The sequence below is a fragment of the Branchiostoma belcheri genome, unplaced genomic scaffold, assembly GCF_001625305.1.
Source record: "Branchiostoma belcheri isolate BF01 breed outbred unplaced genomic scaffold, Haploidv18h27 scaffold2, whole genome shotgun sequence".
NCBI lineage: Eukaryota > Metazoa > Chordata > Leptocardii > Amphioxiformes > Branchiostomatidae > Branchiostoma > Branchiostoma belcheri.
In genome coordinates this window covers 7843429-7862052 of record NW_017803490.1, presented here as the reverse complement: position 1 = coordinate 7862052, position 18624 = coordinate 7843429, and the positions used below count along the sequence as shown (strand labels likewise).

Sequence of the window (18624 nt, the reverse complement as noted above, 5' to 3'; positions counted from 1 at the left end):
TATATATATATAGAGAGAGAGAGAGAGAGAGAGAGAGAGAGAGAAGGGTATAGGGTAGAGTAGAGACTCCGACTTGAATATTCGTTTCTACCGGAAAAATCGGTCATTTTACAGGTAGCTATAGAGATCCCAATTGCCAGTGTGTAAACCTTAAGATATTTTCTTAAAAGACATTCTGACTTGAAGTTAGTAAACTGGGAGATAACTCTAACACATTAAAGGGCTAATCTTGGGGCTTGTTTCTACAGTTTTAAATACCCAAAAGTATGAAATACTTATTCAAATGTGCTAAATTACGTACGTGGGACAGTATGTGTCAATACCATACAGATTGCCTTATTCAGCACTTTTATGAAAATTGCATTGGATGCCATTATTATCTACAGTCTCCTGACCCTACACCAGTCCTTGTATGTTGACAAAAACTCCGATCGGGATCTCTACCCGTAGACTCGCCGACTCAGATCGGAGTCTCTGCCATGACATTATAGATATCTATATACCTATACATAATGGGTCTCTCCTTCTCAACATCGTTGACAGCTTCTTTGTACTGTCTAATTTTGCCCCCATTGTCCCCAGAAGACCACCCTGATTAGGGGTAATTACTGGGGCCATGTGGTCCCAATCTTCTCCGCTCCACAAGGTCTGAAAGGGGTTCTGGGTTTGAAGAGGTTATCGCGAGGGGTTATCAGCGCGATCTAAAGAAGAGCTAAATCGTCCTCGGGCCATTGGGTAATTTATGTACGCTGAGGTGAGTTAGGGGTTACCTCATTACGACATGGACGCCGAAGTGCTCATTTCGTTGCCTACACCAGGGCTCTCAGATTCTTAATTAAGGGTGCTAGGATGGTAAAATTCGGCAAATATAGGAGAGGGGAAGTAGGAGAGGGGTAGTGATTGCGAATTACGCAAAGTTTTCACCACCGATTACGAATTACGTTTAATTCTGATTCCGAACAATTTTGCGTTACGGCAGGCCTGCGTCACGGCAAATGTAATGATTATGTGTGGTCGTGTGGCGTAGCGGCAGAGTGCTCCGGACTCGGAACCATGAGGTCCCGGGTTTGAGTCTTGACATGCCACTGATCTTGTGCCCTTGGGAAAGGCACTTTACAAGACTTACCTCACTTCTCTCAGGTGAAAATGAGCATTGTATTGTCCCCTGTGTTGGTGGCGGCATTAATATAAGTTGGAAAACTTGCGTGTGTCGTCACCACGTCTTCTGATTAGATGTTGGAATATATATAAAAAGACAAGATAGCATCGTGTGTGGGTGGTGGGGGTTATACATGTAAGGACACTAAATTTGTCAGTTTTTGACGCAAATTTCCTTTAACTACAGTCTGCTTTATCTCGAGGTGTCTCCAAGACGAAAATAAAGACGTCTCACTGAGTCTTATCTCGTCTATTTTTCAATTAGAAGTTCTTAGGTTATCTTTTTCAGAATAGGGTTAGTGGAACATTTGGACTATAAATCGTGTGTCTTCGCCCTATAACAAACACATGAAAAGAGAGGAGTCTCACCTAGTCTTATCGCCGTCTCTTTTTCAATTAGAAGTTCATGGGTTATCTTATTCAGACTAGGGTTAGTGGAACAAAGGGTTATAAATCGTGATGGTGTGTGTGTGTGTGTCCTATACTGCTCTGTGGTGTATTAAACGCTATACATGTAGTTGCACCACACACACAGAATGGATATCTATGAAATTTAGTTATAACATTACACACACACACACACACACACACACACACACACACACACACACACACACACACACACAGTGTGTGTGTGTGTGTGTGTGTTGTGTTGTGTTTTTAATAACATGTTAGGCGGAAGTTATCATTCAGGATAGGCACGTGCCTTTGAGATTACAAGTCAAGTCAAAAAGTTTATGCAACAACAACTGCAACAGGTAAAATACAGGTAACTAACTACTGTAATGGAATTAATCTAGCACACCTGACGTACATTCTTTACATCCATAGGCAAACAAAAAAGGATAGATCTGCAAAGTATCATTTGTTATATAACTGAGATGTCAGAGTCTTTCTTGATTAGTAGTTCTGAGCTTATCTCATCCAGGACAGCTTTGGTGGGAGGAGGGCATAGAGATTAGAGGACCAACGGAAGACAGACCTGGTTTTCGTCAGTTGAACAACGTTGTCTACCCGGATTTTATTTTTCAATTAACAGCTCGGAGGTTATCTATTTCAGTGGGAGGGTCCCTGGGAGATCTCGTCTTCGATTTTTTCCAGGTTTCAATCAAACGTAAAAACTCAGGGGACAGGGAGGTGTCAGTGGGGCATTAAGAATCGTAAATCTGCTTGAACCCCTAAGTTGAAGTTATACTCTGTCTGCCGGCCGCTTTTACTTGAGTATGAGGGCAGATGTAATAGTCAAAGTTTACATAATTAAAAGTCGTGATGAATCTATACATATTATTACACAAACATTGTACATGGTACAAAATACATAAGAGTGGGAGTTGGTATGTGGTTAGTGTTCGTTCGTTTGGATATTTTTCACATCTGTTACTGTAGGATTCCATATATAGGAGTTGTGACCGTATGTGCTTGTTGTGGTAGGCAGTGGCTATAGGGTACTCTCCAAGCAGAGGTTGTGGGGGAATGATCGTTACATTTTTACATATGGCCGTTTTTTTTGTCCTGACCCCCACCAACCTCTGCCGAAAGTCACAGCCACAGAGGACAAGGGGAGGAGTAGTTATTTGAGAAATGTGTCAAAGTCCCTCCGTCGGTGGCCGCGGACCTTCTCTGGCTAATGGTTACTGCCTGGCCAATTTGATACTGTCTTTTTGCCACCGAGAGGGATCTGCTTGGAGATTAGCTTTAGTGCTGTTCTGCCATATATTCTTTAGTAGTGCATATTCACTATATGGTTACATACGCAAGGTCTAGACTACCTGTTCCTATATGAACAGTTTCAACACTTGAAGCATGCTTAGTAACGTGCAGGCTAGTCACCCTCACTACCTTGTGTAGTTCTTTACTTTGACGCTAGAGGACGCTTTCGAACGGTCTGCGTTAAAGCGTCCTCTAGCACACAAGTTAAAAACTGCATAACTTAGTATGCGGGATATATTTCACTTTGCAGCAGTAGCAGCTAGTTACGAAGAAGAAAGGGATGGATCCTTGCCACTCCGACCGTGTACATACGTATGACGCTACACGCTCCAACTCTGTCCTGCAACTTGCACCATAATGTACATCATCACCCAACTCCGCTATAGCGTCTGGTCCAGGTCATTGACCTTATGTTTTTGGAGAAGAAGAATATCAAACAGAGTAATAACAATACGATTTCCCTCCGTGAAGGACAATATAAATGGCCCTACTCTTTCGTCAGTGCCGCTATTTTGCCTTTAACGTATTCTCCAGCATTAACTGGTTCGTATTTGCCGGAGTCATCCAGACATGTGATGACGGCGTCATCGTTTGGGTTCACGAAGAATGCGAGAGACCTGCGAGAAACTTTCCGCAGCGCTTCCGTATCCGGCAAGACCACGCGATGCTTCTAATAGAAAAAAAAGTAAAATACGTAAATAATAAGAGAAAACTAGAGTGGCATGCATTTGTAAAGCAGATGTACAATTTTCATCTTAAAAAGATTTGAATCAACTGTTTTTATACTGCTTATTGAACTTTTAACGTGTGGTAATTTTTAATGAAAACTTGATATGCAAGAAATAGGTTTTTATCAAATGTAACGAACTTTGATCAAATAGCTGTACTATGAGCGCATCTTGTGTTTTAGAGCCTTCCCAATTCAGCCAAATATGGCTGCTTACAGGCTTTTGTGTGTAAATAAATACACCTCAAATAAACCTTTCTCTCTCTCCCTCTCTCTCTCTCCCTCTCTCTCTCTCTCATTTTCTTGAGCTTGAGTGGCTACTAAGGATTACATTTTAACCTCCTATATCTCATTGGCGGAAACACATCCGCCAAACAGAGCTAGGAGGAGAATTTAGGCCCATTATATTAACACATGTAGTATTTGTCTTCTAGATCTAATTAACTGTTAGAAACAGTCAAGCAGAGCTAGAAGCGCTTGGTATCTCCAATGTAAGTCTGAGTGAGCTGCATCGTTTTAAAGTCCCTACTCTTTGGGAGATCCAACTCGCGGTCGGGCTAAGACCTCGGCCTCAATTGGTTCTAGGGCTAGGTAAGTTTCCAGTAATCACTAGTACGCTACATCATTATCATGATGTTTAAACTTATGAATTTTGGATAGATTCTTACGTTTGATACGATTCCGTCAGCGGTCCACCGTTGCATGAGGTCTCCGATGTTGACGACCACCGTGTTTGGGAGGGGAGGGGCGGGGATGTACCTGCCGTGGCGGTTTAGAACCTGTACAAGAAGGACCTCTTTAGTTTTCTCCAGGCAGATATCAGGCGGCAAAAGTATTACGCTTAGAATCCGGCTTAACACACCAGCTTTGCAGGCACGCGGCGCAACGGCAGCCGGCTACAGAGCGACTTGTTACACCTAACCTTTGTTTGCATACTTCTTGGTAATACGCCTCCTGGCGCCTCTACATAGACCTGTGAAATATGTGATGTCCTGTTTTTATCAAAATTGACCAAAACTAGAGGGGACGCTCAAAACAGGGGCAATGTTGTTACCTTTCAATACAGGTTGCCCTCTCATGCATTTTAAATATGCTGTTATGTGTATTTGTTGTGTGGCGCTGTTAAAATAAATTTAAACACTTAGGTGCAGAGTCACGCACACTGTTCTTGTTTCGTTATGTATGATATTGTATTGATGAAATAATTCGCTACGCGAAGCAATACACTTAAAAAAACATCAACATCTCTACCTCTAGTCCTGGAACAGTGTACTAAAAAGTAGGATACGACGCAACACAACAAAATTGCAATCTTTCCTACCTCTAGCCCGGGAACTTCGTCCTGAAAAAGCAAAGTGATGGTGCCGAAGTCGGTGTGCTCGCCACAGCGAAGCTGCCCCTCGCTAACGTGTTCAGGTACAGGCGGATAGTGCAGAGCCGTCAACGATGTGATATTGGCCCTGGTACCGATTAAACTATGCATGGTCAGGAAACTGGGAACATCCTGATCAGATAGAAAACAACTACATTCGTCATACAAAGTAATACTGTAAGAATTAAGTGCAGAGCCGTCAACGATGTGATATTGGCCCTGGTACCGATTAAACTGCGCATGGCCAGGAAACTGGGAACATCCTAAACAGATAGGAAGAAAGCTACAAACTTTAAGGTAACAACTGCAAAGTGGCGTCGAACGCGTGTGGCGTAACGTCACAGTGCTCGGAACCAAGAGGTCCCGAGTTCGAGTCCTGACATGCCACCGATCTTGTGCCTTGGGAGAGACACTTTACACGACTTTCCTCACTTAGCTCAATGGAAAATGAGTATTGTCATGTCCTGTATTTATCCATTGCGTTGGTGGCGCTGGCATGTTTAGTCATGAAATATTGTAATAACAACAACAACAAAAAAAAAACATTGCAAAGTAAATGCATAACGTTTAACCTACACGTGGTCCAGCACAAAACGCTACTGCTCTAGATTTATTCTTACTCCAAGCACATACTAGTACACATAGGCAGGGGTAACCCCTCATTGTCGTTTGTCAACAACTGTAAAATATTTGATGTGGTTTTCAACTTTATTTTGCAGACAGGACGTTTTGTTAGATTTAGTTGATTGATTTTGATTTGTACACCAGCTCATTATGTACCTTTGTCATTTCTCCTTCTTCTTATTATTATTACTTTGTTTTATTGTTTCCTTTTATGTGTGAGGAGAGGGATGAGATAAGTTTTATAACTTTTTGCCCAATCCTCGAAAAATAAATGTGAATAAAATAAATAAATACTCATAGGCTATAGGCACATGCAGTATCGTTAGAACGTACCTGAACCTGAAGCCCCATTGCCATCAGTTCCAACACTCTCAGACTGAGCCGTTGACAGTTTTCGTACATCTCCTGAAACGTCTGTTGAAGTTCTGGTACTTCCCGGTTTGGCCATGGCTGTTTTGAAAGATTAGTGAAGTTCAGGTTTAACTTCAAGGACTGATACATTGATATATAGCATGTATAGCCTCTGATCTCTTTTGTATAGTGTTCTGTATTGGCAGTATAACCGCTATTCCATCCAGAATAGTGCCTATCCACATGTAGCTCAGGCCATGCCTGAATGGATCAGGATCATGCTCGGTTCTGGATACTAGTAGTCTTTGCATATCCAGAACCGTGTTGCTATACCTTTATTGATATTGTCAGGATAGTCTCTATCATATCCAGAACCTTGTTGCTACATTTATCATCTGGATAGTTCCTATCGTGTCCAGAACCGTGCCTATCTAGTTCTATGCCTGAGTGCGTAAGGGTTCGGATCAGACACGGTTCTGGACAGTCTCTGTCTATCAACACATCTATCTAGCTCTAAACCTGAGTGGGTAGGGTTTTGGATCAGGCACGGTTCTGCATAGTCCTCCCAAGAACATTTTTTGTAGTTGTTGAAAATTTGTAACCTTTTCATTGTCACGTGGCCGGTAAACACCCATAGCTTCTTTGACATCCGCAGGCCGGTCCGGATTTACTCTGTAAAGATATGATAAAAACATGGTATTAGTTATTTAATTTCATCGAATCAATAACTAATTAAGCTAACCACTATATGTGAAGCTGAAATTTAAGGTGATAACTTTTACGACATCCAATGCAATTTGCAATTGTCTCCGTCTCTACACAAGGTTAGGCCCTGAACCAGACGTCTGTCACCATGGTAACACGTGCTATGGCAGACTCCCTGTGGTGTTGGGTTACATTATGTAGCAAGTTGGAGGGGCTGGTCCCATGTCTACGAATATGTTTGAGAGTGGTATTTTCAAAGTCGATTCTCTAGACACGTACATTCTTTAAATGTAGTAAGATGAATCAACTTTTTGCCCTTGCACACATGGTCATATCTATAAATCATTATATTGATTTTTATTTCATGATTATGATATGATATGCTACCCAATAACTACGATACCTTTCGGCTTGATGGCCGACCCAGTAGAGGCTGCAGTCTTGTGATTTACAAAACCTCTTCTTTACCTCCTCTGGTAAAGAAAAGAACTTGTCGGCTGCTTCAAACGTCTTGGAAATCTAAACAAACAAACAAACAAACAAATCCTTTAAATTGGAGCATTTTGATAAAAAAACTATCAACTATGGCCTTATCCATTGTAATTCATATAATCTAACTTTTAAACAAGAAATGTAACATTTGCAATGCAAATACATAATGTTTACCTTCACCTGGTCTAACCCAACTACTACTGCACTGTTTATACTTAATCAAAGTCATATACACTCATATGTACATATACGTATGGTAAGCTGGCTCTCGATCTATGTCCTGCTACTTAATGTAACCCAACACCACAGGGTGTTGCCTACAGCACAAGTTACCATGGTGACAGACGTCTGGTCCAGGTCATTGACTTTGTTTGAAGAGAAAGAAGAAGAGGAAACTGAGCAAAAACATATCATTCTGCATAAGTTACGATGGTGACAGACATCTGGTCCAGGCCATTTACTTTCTTTGAACCGGAAGAAGAAGAAACTGAGCAAAAACATATCCTTCTGCAAATGTATACATAAATAGTTAAGCCCCAATACTTAGATGAGTTGAAAAAAAAACTTGAGTGTGCCGTCACCGCGTCTTGTGATTAGATGTTGGAATTAAAAAATATTTTAAAATATTTAAAAAAAAATATTTAGATACAGTCTTACCAGAGCGTTTGGTATCCCATGGTTACGGAGATAAACAAACCCTTCTGTTGAGAAGGCCTGTACAAGTCTTGTAGCGAGACACTGGAGCTGATCGTCGTCTGTAGTTTCATTCTGCAAGCTGTAGGCTGCGAAATCTATGACAGGCAACTTCTCCTCTTGCTGTCGCGTGGCTTTGTCCATCCTATGGCGTCCTATGTATAACACACAGAAGGTCGTAGAGTATCAGAGCTTTAGACTGATAGTTATGCTATCTGATGTATCTCCGAATTCTGATGTCACTCAAAATATCTGTGGAGTTTAATGCCCTCATTAATCCTCAATACGACTTCAGAAGAGTAGTACTTAGTTTACTTCTTTATTAATCGTTAGACGGGTGGGTAACCCCATTCAGTCAGGTCAAATAGGCAGATAGCATGCCAGGGGACTTGGCAAATTGTGTAGTCTTATAAATAAAAATAGGCTGAGAAATCAATAATATTAATAAGCAAACACACGTCTTGTTTTTTGGCTTTTAAGATCCATCCTATATGTGACCAACGTCAGAAATTCTGATTCGACTTTGAACCCCTAGTTACATGTAACTTACCTGCAACTTGATGTTGAGTTGTGTCATATTTAAAATGCCTCAAATCTCAATAACATACGTGTGTATGTACATGTATGTACGTATATCAAGCAGAGTAATCTCAGGTGTTAACCCTACCGCGAAAAGAAGACGATTATACAACGATAGTTTACTGGTCAGACCACTAAGACCCACTATTAAGGAAGTTGCCAACAGATCAAAAACCAAGCAAGGTGGTCTCAAAACTTACGAGTTTGCTGTGCAAAACTGTGGTGTCAGCATTCGTGTAGGTCGATTCTGAATCATAAATTGTTCGATATAGCAGCCTATTGCATCATTCTGCAGGTTTAAAGCGTATATAACGTGCATATATACCGTATCCGTCCCGTATCAGAATGACAGACGACAAAATAAAATGGGCCAGACCACTAATTTTCGGGTGTGGCAGACTTTCCCACTAATAATTGATGTGATCAACGTCAATTGCACTTAATAGTACACTTTTAGATATCTATTTCTGAATAGTTATGATAATAGTCTTAAATATCTCAACTTTCTTGCTGTCGTAACAACATTTAAGAAGCATATTATGTTTGGCACCTCACACCCCCGTCTGGACTAGTGGCACAGCTTGTTGACCCCTTGGGTGACCTTTCCGCCCAACTCTGTCAAGTTGACAACAAATATATGCTAGCGGGCGCGGGCCGCATAGTCTTCACTTCTACCGCGCCCGTGCAGCTGTCTTGAGCCGAAAACAGTCACGTCTTCGCATGCTCAACCATCTTTAAGATCTCCCTGACCACCTACCGTAAGTAGGACCCTTGTTTCTTTAGATTTAGGGCGCTAAACGCTTGCAAATGTGGGAACCGTTAAGGGGTCTGTATACGTGTGTTTGCGTAAACCTTAAATATCTTGCCAACCTTCTGAAAAAGCTGTGAAGTAAACTGGGGAACTGTATCTTAAGTTGAAAATTCGTGGTAAATCCAAGAGCCCAAACGTATTGTGCTGTTCTGACTTAATTAGGATATTTTACAACTTTGAAGACATTAAATTAGCCAGCGAAGATTCGAGAAATTCCTATGCCGCCGGCGGTCAGAATTCCGGCCAATTATTTAGATCAAGTTTAGGCTCGGCTGTTGACAGAGGGGCTTATCTTTCGCTGTGAATCTTTGGGTGTGTCACACTTCTTTTTCCTGCCAGAATGACCTCATCAAAAAACTTGTCGCGTCCCCAAATTTCACGGGCCCAGACTTGGCCTGGTAAGTAACCATAACGGTACCATCGGGAGATCGCTGGTATCTCTACGGTACTGGGAGAGCTGTCTTCCCGCCCAGACCCTTTACCGCAAGCCGGTAAATTTTTACGGGGTTAGCTCATACTGTGGGGTATGCTTTTAATGGTGTAGAAATGCCCACGAGAAAGATAGGTTGACAGAAATCAGCCTCCATAGCATGCCAAAAACTGGGGGTTTTGGAGGTCTTCAGGGTCTTTGGGAGCTTTTGTGTGCTATTTTCTGATTGCATATTCATATAGACAACATAGCTGGCCTGGTTGAATTACCCCCGTGTTTTTAAACTGGGCTAATCAGAAAACAGACGAAGACCACCAAACCCCCAGTTCTATAAGCCTGCTACGGAGGCTAATCAGAAAACAGACGAAGACCACCAAACCCCCAGTTCTATAAGCCTGCTACGGAGGCTAATCAGAAAACAGACGAAGACCACCAAACCCCCAGTTCTATAAGCCTGCTACGGAGGCTAGCCAGAAAACACCTGAAGACCACCAAACCCCCAGTTCTATAAGCCTGCTACGGAGGCTAGCCTGAAATATGGCCCATGCTAAGTAGAGCTGGGGCCGGTAAAACACCCCTAAGCTGGCCCATAGAGAATTTTGGTTACTAGGCTAAGCATATACTTACATTGTAAATAGGTCAATGCTTTAAACGCTGAAATATCGTCTTACACTTTTCGCATTTTGTACATCTGTCAAAGCGATTTTCCTTATCTAATATCTAAATATATCTATTTTGGAAGATTGTCACATATGTTTGGACTTTGTCAACTCTTGAAAGTCTATTTTAAAACATTAACGTTACTGAATTGCTATTTGTGATATGTTTGCCATCTGTTTGTCAATTCTATGGCTTAACACAGTAAGAAGTTCAAATAGTAACAATTGTATACACAACAAGCTCATTTAGAGTTGTTACTTTTCATAAGTATAATAATCTTAGCTGGAAAATTATTTTAATCCAACTGTAACATAGTATAAGTGCATACTCTTCAATATATCAACCATTTTATTGAACATGGCTTTGTAAAAGTTACCAATTTATCAAAATCTAATGTATCAAATTTGCTTGACTATCTTGCAGTTTGTGTATATACATATGTACACATAAGTTTGAAGGTTGAAATCCTAAGAAAAATGTTAGACCAAAGTTTCGCCAAAAGTACATGCCGTTATCAGTTTGCGACACACCCATCTAAAGTCACCACACCCCTTTATTGGTGACCAAGTAAACACTGGCACAATGGTAGCCATGGTCAGGTTTCAAAACAACTTGCATGCTTTCCGCGCTTAAATGACAGGCCAATTACATGAATGGTTCCACCTCCAAGTACCCTTAGCCGGGCTGGAAATACCAGCTGCATTAATGCCAGTTAGTGCAGGTTAGTGCATGTTTTAGTGCAGGTAAAATTGGAGCTGTGCAGGTACTTCTGATGTCTACCTGCACTAGTACTAAGTGGTATATTCAGGTTAGTTTAGGTAAAATTGGAGCTGTGCAGGTATTTCTGATGTCTACCTGCACCTTACAGTTTTATATAGATGTTGCTGCATTGACTGTCTTCACTTATGAAGTACTACATGTATATAAGAAATGATGGCAATGGTTTCTGATAGGTTAACTTTTTATAATGATCCTTATACATTTCTTAGTGCAGGTAAAATTTATCTGGTGCAGATTTCCATATTAAGTATTTTTAGCCCAGTGTTTAGGCTACTAGTAGTATTATGCTGCATTCTATAGGGGAAATGTTACATATACACTAATACTGTAAAATGCATTTACTTTTGCAGTGGTATTATTTGGCTATAAGAGGGAATAGTATGATTTTGTTGTTTGAAATTTGCAGTTGAAACAATTATGTACCGTACAGTGTAATTAAAAACACATATTTGGTGTTATGTGATTTGCCATAAGAGATCATTGTTGAAAATAAACTGTCCGCTTATATTTTAAGATTCACAGTATAGTTTAGTGTACCTTGGTTGTCACCAAACACATGTTTTGTGTGTGCAAATATGTGAGTAGCCAGACATTACATGTCAAAGGAACAAGCTTAAGGTAGCCAGGTGGTTTAGGATTCTTGGCTTCGTTTTCACAATCTGAAGGTTCTGGGTTCGAATCCTTGGCAGGCCCCAATATGATGTTACATGTCTTTGGGAAAGGTACTTTAGCCTCTACCAGGCTTGGGGAGGTGGCTGGAAAGAGTAGAAATCGGCCAAATAGAGACATATGCAAGGGAGTTTGTCCATTGAGAGAACAGTTCGCCACACCCCTGTTCTCTCAAGGGACAAACTCCCTTGCCATGCATATCTCGCTATTTGGCCGATTTCTACTCTTTCCAGCCGCCTCCCCAAGCCTGGTAGAGGCTAAGGTACTTTACACCTATAGGCCCATTTCTTAACTCGGTTGAAATTGTGTACCTAAGCTTTGCTTATGGACTTGCGTCTTTTAGATGGGATATAAAGCCAGAGGTCAAAATTACTGAATCCTGGAGGTCTAAAATCTCTGATTTCATGTCACATTTTTTTTTGGCCTGGTCAGCTGAATGCTAATATTCTCAGTGCTATTGTGCTTAACCTTCTACTTGCTGAGTTTGCCTTTTGTCCACAAATTTGTGATGTTACAGGGTTAGACAGGAGTGTGAAGGTTAAGGTTAAGGTCAGTTAACTCTTACCAGACAGTGTCTTTAAGTTATTACCTGCTTGAAGGAGGTATTGTGTGAAAAGATTAACTCAAGAAGCTATGGATGGATTGTGATGATATTTGATATCCTAGGTCTCACCATCATAGAAATACAAGTCAAGGTCAATTTTGTGCATTCTAGTAACTTTCTTTGTCCAGTTGGTGTCAGGTTTCAAACAAATGGCTTTAGCATACTAGTAACTGTGGATGTGATGATATTTGGTATATTATTTAGGTATGCCTTGAAAACACGAAGGTCAAAGTCAATTTTAGGCCCATTAGTCACTTTTTTTGGTCGGTTAGTGTCAGGTTTCAAAGAACTGACTTTGGCTAAACATTACAAAAGTCTTAGTACTGAGTTGTGATTGGATTGTGGTGATATTTAGTACATTTTTAGTATGTATACTAGTAGGCCTGGGAAGCATGATGGTCAAAGTCAATTTTGGGCCTTTTTTTAGCTTTTTTGTTTAGTAGGTGCCACTGTTTCAAACAAGTGACTTTGGCTGAGCCTTAAAAGCTATGGATTACATTATTTAGTATGTATAGGCAGGTCAATGTCAATTTTAGGCCTCCTATAGTAGCATTCCTCCGGTGTGTAGTAATGGTGTCAGATTTTGAAGAAATGCCAAGGAAAGTATGTCAGTGTGGGTGGGCACAGAGAACATTCTGAAAGCATCTTTCTCTTACTTTTTGTTCAGCCAGACAATCCCTCTGTTTGCGTGGGCACAGTCACGGTTTTAGAAGTCTGAAAAGGGGTCATTGACCTTGTCATAGCAACTGGTAGAAAGGTTTGAAGACGGTGCTCGTGGTAAAGAAACTTGTGATAAAGACTTCAAGAAAGAAAAGGAAACATAAATGTCAAGTGTGACATACAAAGTCACCACTCCCATATGTTAATGTGTGGTGCTAAATAAAGAAGTAATGTACTAGTATGTATGGCCAGATGGTGCTTTTTATACTGATACAATGTGACTATTTTGGAAAGAATGGAGTTCAACAGAACAATACTTGAACTATATATCAGTCACGACTACTAACTGTAGGGTTTCCAGAAATAGGGTAGAATTGATGACAAAACTCATTCTTCAATTTGCCACTTTTTTTTTTATGGTGTTGCTCAATGTAAGGCCAATTATTTTGGCCACTTCTAGGCATTAAGAGCTAGAGGTACTTAGTTTATACGAGTATAATGTAGTTGTGTCAGGAGATGGTGGTGGACCTTTGTTTTGAAGCTTTGTGGATTGTAGTCGGACGGAAAGCATCTGTTTGGAAGAGAGTTCCATAATTTTGCAGTCTGGGGAAAGAAGCTGTTGTTGTAAAATGACTTGGAGACAAGTACATGTATACTAATGGTGTATTGATGAGAACTGGAAGTTGTACTAGTAGTTTAAAACCTGCATTACTATACATAGCCTGGGCTTCGAACTCAACCTTTTGGTCCAGATAGATGGAGTTTTCTTGCTAATTAACCGTTACATGTTGTTTCATACAATAATGTACCTTTACCCTTTACAACCCATATATAAATGGGTACTGCAGGACAAGGGTTTAGAGACTTAAGTGACCAATTGACTAAGAATGTCTTCTTTTTGTCTTGCAGGTGAGAAATTTGGTGATGACTTTCCCACTTGAGACTGGAGGAAGAGATTTGCCGAATTTCAAGACACCTGTTTATGAGTGACATTTAAGGTCTACTATGTAGACCACTTCCAGAGACTTCTAAGTTGGTGCAAGAGCTAACTTGAATATGCATGCATACTACAGATTACCTTAATATATGTTTTAAAGTTTTCTTTGAAATTTTCAAAACAAAATCCATGCAGTTCGAAAAAAGCAGTACATCTAAAATTTGAATCAAGTTGCAGTGAGGTCAGAAAGTTAAACAAGAACTGCAAAAAATGTGGAGTGGACTCAAAGTCTGGACGACAGAACTACTTCACATAGATGACATTCCCCACCACTATCGCGAACACTGTATCGTACACGGATACCGTAAACCGAAAAGTTCTGCAACAGATTGTGTCCTCAGCCTCTTCCAACTGACCAACGAGACACTCAATTTCTGGACCCACTTTCTTCCATTCTGGTACTTTATTTGGCGACTGGTCGCTGTTTCGTACGATTTCGATTTCTGGGTTGACCCGTATACATGGCCACTTCTCGTCTTCATGTTGTCGTGCTGTGCGTATCCGATCACCAGTAGTATGGCACACTGTTTTAACTGTATGTCTGACCGAGCGCAGCATATCTCGTATTTCATGGACTACGGCGCGCTCAGCCTCTACAGTCTCGGATCGGGCATCGCGTATCACGCGTATGTCTTCCCGGACGCTTTTGTAGGCTCGTGGTTCGACGATGTGTTCTTGAGAGTTGCGGCGGGCTTGGCGGTGGGCTGTACGCTGCTGTCGTGTACGTCACGGTTCGAGGATCGCCCGAAGATGAGGAAAGCGATGAGACTTCTGTCCTTCTCTCTACCGTACTTCTTCAACAGCATTCCACTCTGCTACAGGGTAAAAACTGGCTCAAAGTTAACGTTCTATCTACACTTTTGTTGTTAGTAGTAGTAGTAGTTGAGCTTTACTAATTACGTACATAATACAGAGGGTTTTTTTGTCAGTGTGGCTGTCTGTGTGTTTGCTTATGTTCCCATAGTTATTTACACACACTTGTAAGGCACCTGGTTGGAGGAATATAATCACGAATAACGATAAAGTCTCAGAGCTGATTACGACTTTACGCTTTGCGGCTAATGTTCTATTACGAATTACATTACATACAAAGTTTTTGGCAAGGCTGTCTTTGGATTATAAAGACTAAAAAGGCCTGATTGAAGGGCATGCAGGCACCCATAAAAGTGGGGGACACCTGGGCCAGGCAGCCAGTTTCACTCAGATCTTGTACAGGGGAATTGTCATACAATATCTCCTCAATTGTCAAGTTTAAGAAAACCTACTAGTAGAATACTCTCTGGAAATTTCTGGTGTCTTTGTAAGAAACAGAGGCGAGCAGTAAAAACAGAAAGAAACCCCTGGTCCCGGGTCGGGGTTCGAACCCACGACCTACCGAGCACCAGCTTCAAAATCTGACGCTCTAACCACTTGACTAAAAGGTCTAGATCCATCAGCCAGGTCAGTTGGTAGCGCCTATGAACCCCCCACTGTTACATCTTGTTTTCCAGGTGTTCCTGTGCCATGGGGAGGGGTGCAGTCACAACGAGGCAGTGATCATCTACTACTGGATGTTATTCTTCTCTTTCCTGACTCCATTCCTGTACGCTACACACATCCCTGAAGTCCTCGCACCAGGTAATCATTCGTTCACTCAATATTTATTAGCTCATGTGGATGTTCTTCTTTTGGGTAGTTCTTGGGAAGATGAAACTCAAGGTTATCTTGGTGTTACACCAAATGGTGGTTATAGTATACAGATATAGAATATAAAAGCTGGACAGGTGTGTTAGGCTGAAGGGCTAAGGGTTATACAGACACAGACAGTTACTGTATGCTGAAGCCAGTAGGGGCAGTTTTACTGGCTGTATATACAGATACTGATACAGATGCTGGTGTGTAACGCTGAAGAGCGGTTATACTGGCTATACAGATACAGATATGGAAGCTGGGTGTGTTACGCCAAATGACGGTTATACAGATACAGGCGCTTGTGTGTAACATCAAATTGTTGTTATACCAGCTATACAGAGACAGGTACAGTACCTGGTGTGTTATCGGTTATACTGGCTATACAGATACAGAGCCTGGTGTGTTATGCCGAAGGGCAGTTATACCGGGTATACAGATACTAGTGCAGAAGCTCAAAGTGTGTATAATGCTAAAAAGCAGTTATACCGGCTATAAAGATACAGATACAAAAGCTGGTGTGTTACACTGAAGGGCATCTAGTAACAGATACAGATCCTGAAGCTTGTGTCTATGCCGAAATCATGCTATAATACAGTCATATACATCTGATACTATACTCCTACAGTACAGTTTGTATGATAAGGGAAAGGTAATACATGTTGTTGTTTTCCTGACAGGAAAGTTTGACATCATCGGGCACAGTCACCAACTCTTCCACGTGACGGGGATCATCGCGACCAACTTCCAGATCTCCGGCGTTCTGACCGATCTCCAGGCGCGCCGCGAATTCCTCGACACCGTGCGACCACAGCCCGTGGAATTCTGGGACAACATCGGCCTCATGTCACTGGTCCTGGCGAAAAACCTTCTGATCATTCTTTTCTTCACTCTATCTCTCTATCTGGAGAAGCCAACATGGCTGAAAGTCAGAGGTCAGGGGTTGAAGAGCAAAGGTGATTGAACCCTGGAGGTCAGGGTGAAGGAGACCTATCAGTCATTATCATGACATGATATTTTAAAGGATTACCATAATTCTTCTGAAGTGCTAAATGTGAAAACAAACATATTGCTTTTATAATTTATAACTTGCTAGAATTATACTACAAACAGGGCAATGTTGCAAACAAGCTTTTTTCTAAAAAAAAATTAGTCTATCAATTTTATGTAAATTTATCGAAGCCAGTAATGTGCATTAATTTTCTAATGTTGATAATTTTAAAATGCAATGAAACATTCAACTTTAATACTCCCAATATTATGATATATAATATTGACAATTGTTGCTTTATATATGATAAATAAAAATTACTAGATACATTAGCCATGGCAGTGCCTTACATGAAAAGCCAGTTTAAGTTTAAATATGCTTGTTTGTGCCTTCTATTTGGTAGACTGCTTTATACAGAGATTATATAAATGACAGTCACATGTCAGAAATGTACATCACTGCGAAACTTTTGACTGAGTCAAATGGAAGTGAGAGCCCTTCAGTCATCTTGAGCCGGTCGTGTGAGTGGCAAAAGAGTCAAACTCCAGACCAGTCAGGGTCACCATCCACTGGACTATGCACACTTAAATTCAGTGTGCATGTAGAATGTGCTGCACAGTACATGGAAGAGTTGTGCAATTTACATAGCAAGACATGTTTAGAATATTATTCTGATTGAAATTCCAGTACCATAAATTTCTCCAATCAATGATCATTATGGAGAAGAATTTGCTGGTAAAAAGAAATGCGTAAACTATGTAAGTAACTATCTGTGCCTTAGAGCATTGTGCATTATGCTGTTTATATGTACATGTATATGTATATGTATATGTATATGTTACGTACTACAAGAAGATGTGTCCTGTGCTTAGGAACTGAACTATTGGGCATCTTTTGTTTTATTAGGAGAAGGCAGCTTTTGTTTTATGAAATTGTTGCAGTGGCCAAACTGATATTATATTTTTATAGCTGTAGTTAACCTCCCTTCCAAAAGACCCTTTAAACTGCTTTAAACATTTTAGAAGTATATATTTTAGATATTGATGATGAACAGGGACTAAATGGATTGCTGCTTGAAGTATATATATATTTTGCAACTACTTGTATAAATGCAATATCTTTGTACTAGCCTTTACATGAATAATACAATGTATGGTAGGAAGAATGTTTTATATTGGCATAACTATATAGGAACGTGCATATTGTAGTCATAATAGTGATGCTGAGACACATCACTTAGTTGGCACGGTCTATTCCATTTACAAAGTTTTAGAGTGGATATTAAGTTGATGATTTTTAAGAAGAAAAGCTGTGTCAAAATTTCGTAGAAAACTGTAGCTAAAAGTGTGAACTGTGTTTTTACTGCACTAAAATGTGCTTCCCCCATTAACTTTTAATTTTTATGACTACCAGCCAGCGAGCTTTATTTCATTTAAAAGTGATGCTTTGAATTATGTATGAAAATATAATGTGAGAAAAACTTATTATAATTCTGCAATCCGTTCATTTTATTCCAAAAAGAAGAATTCTAGAGCACTGGATTTGTCAGTACTAGACCATGGCCCTACACAACCTTAAGGGGGTTTCAGAACTAAAGCAGACACGTAGTTCTAGGCTATCAAAACCACGTTCAATATTCTACGTTAACACAATATTCAGATTCCTTGTTTTGATTTTTTAGCAATATTTTCTAATAGTATACTGTTATTCTAATGCAACTAGTGTAAAGGCTCTTTGTTTTAAGAAAATGCATCCAGACGGATTTGTCACTGATGAGTGAACATTTATTTGCATGTTACATCACAGCTCCTGCTGATCAGCGGTCTGTTGGGAACTTGAAGTGGTCGTCATGGCAACGTCACTTTAATGACTGCTTCCCGATGTAATCAATGTGGTCTTTCGCAAAGGCAAAACTGAAGAATAAATGGTAAAACAAACTGGAA

The 18624-nt window shown here is 40.5% G+C and overlaps 2 protein-coding genes across 2 annotated transcripts; one reads left to right on the top strand and one right to left on the bottom strand.

The window, feature by feature from the left end:
• Positions 1-2875: 2875 nt before the first annotated feature.
• On the bottom strand, positions 2876-5186 carry LOC109468485 (gibberellin 2-beta-dioxygenase 8-like). The gene is made up of 3 exons (XM_019766730.1): positions 4917-5186; positions 4264-4374; positions 2876-3538 (listed from the first exon to the last, which is right to left on the bottom strand). The coding sequence occupies exons 1-3, from the start codon at positions 5076-5078 to the stop codon at positions 3356-3358; spliced, it is 456 nt and encodes a 151-aa protein (XP_019622289.1). The 5' UTR covers positions 5079-5186; the 3' UTR covers positions 2876-3355.
• Positions 5187-13940: 8754 nt separating this feature from the next.
• On the top strand, positions 13941-18120 carry LOC109468859 (membrane progestin receptor gamma-B-like). Its single transcript, XM_019767220.1, has 3 exons — positions 13941-14844; positions 15513-15639; positions 16371-18120. The coding sequence occupies exons 1-3, from the start codon at positions 14233-14235 to the stop codon at positions 16652-16654; spliced, it is 1023 nt and encodes a 340-aa protein (XP_019622779.1). The 5' UTR covers positions 13941-14232; the 3' UTR covers positions 16655-18120.
• Positions 18121-18624: the final 504 nt, after the last annotated feature.

Bases quoted from the DNA above. Each gene is read 5' to 3' on its own strand.
- LOC109468485 (XM_019766730.1), bottom strand. From the start codon at position 5,078: ATGCATAGTTTAATCGGTACCAGGGCCAATATCACATCGTTGACGGCT. The intron at 4,375-4,916 runs GTAGGAAAGATT...CTTCTTGTACAG, and splicing joins ACGAAGTTCCCGGGCTAGAG to GTTCTAAACCGCCACGGCAG. The intron at 3,539-4,263 runs GTAAGAATCTAT...TTTTTCTATTAG, and splicing joins CTGACGGAATCGTATCAAAC to AAGCATCGCGTGGTCTTGCC.
- LOC109468859 (XM_019767220.1), top strand. From the start codon at position 14,233: ATGTGGAGTGGACTCAAAGTCTGGACGACAGAACTACTTCACATAGAT. The intron at 14,845-15,512 runs GTAAAAACTGGC...CTTGTTTTCCAG, and splicing joins GCATTCCACTCTGCTACAGG to GTGTTCCTGTGCCATGGGGA. The intron at 15,640-16,370 runs GTAATCATTCGT...TTTTCCTGACAG, and splicing joins CCCTGAAGTCCTCGCACCAG to GAAAGTTTGACATCATCGGG.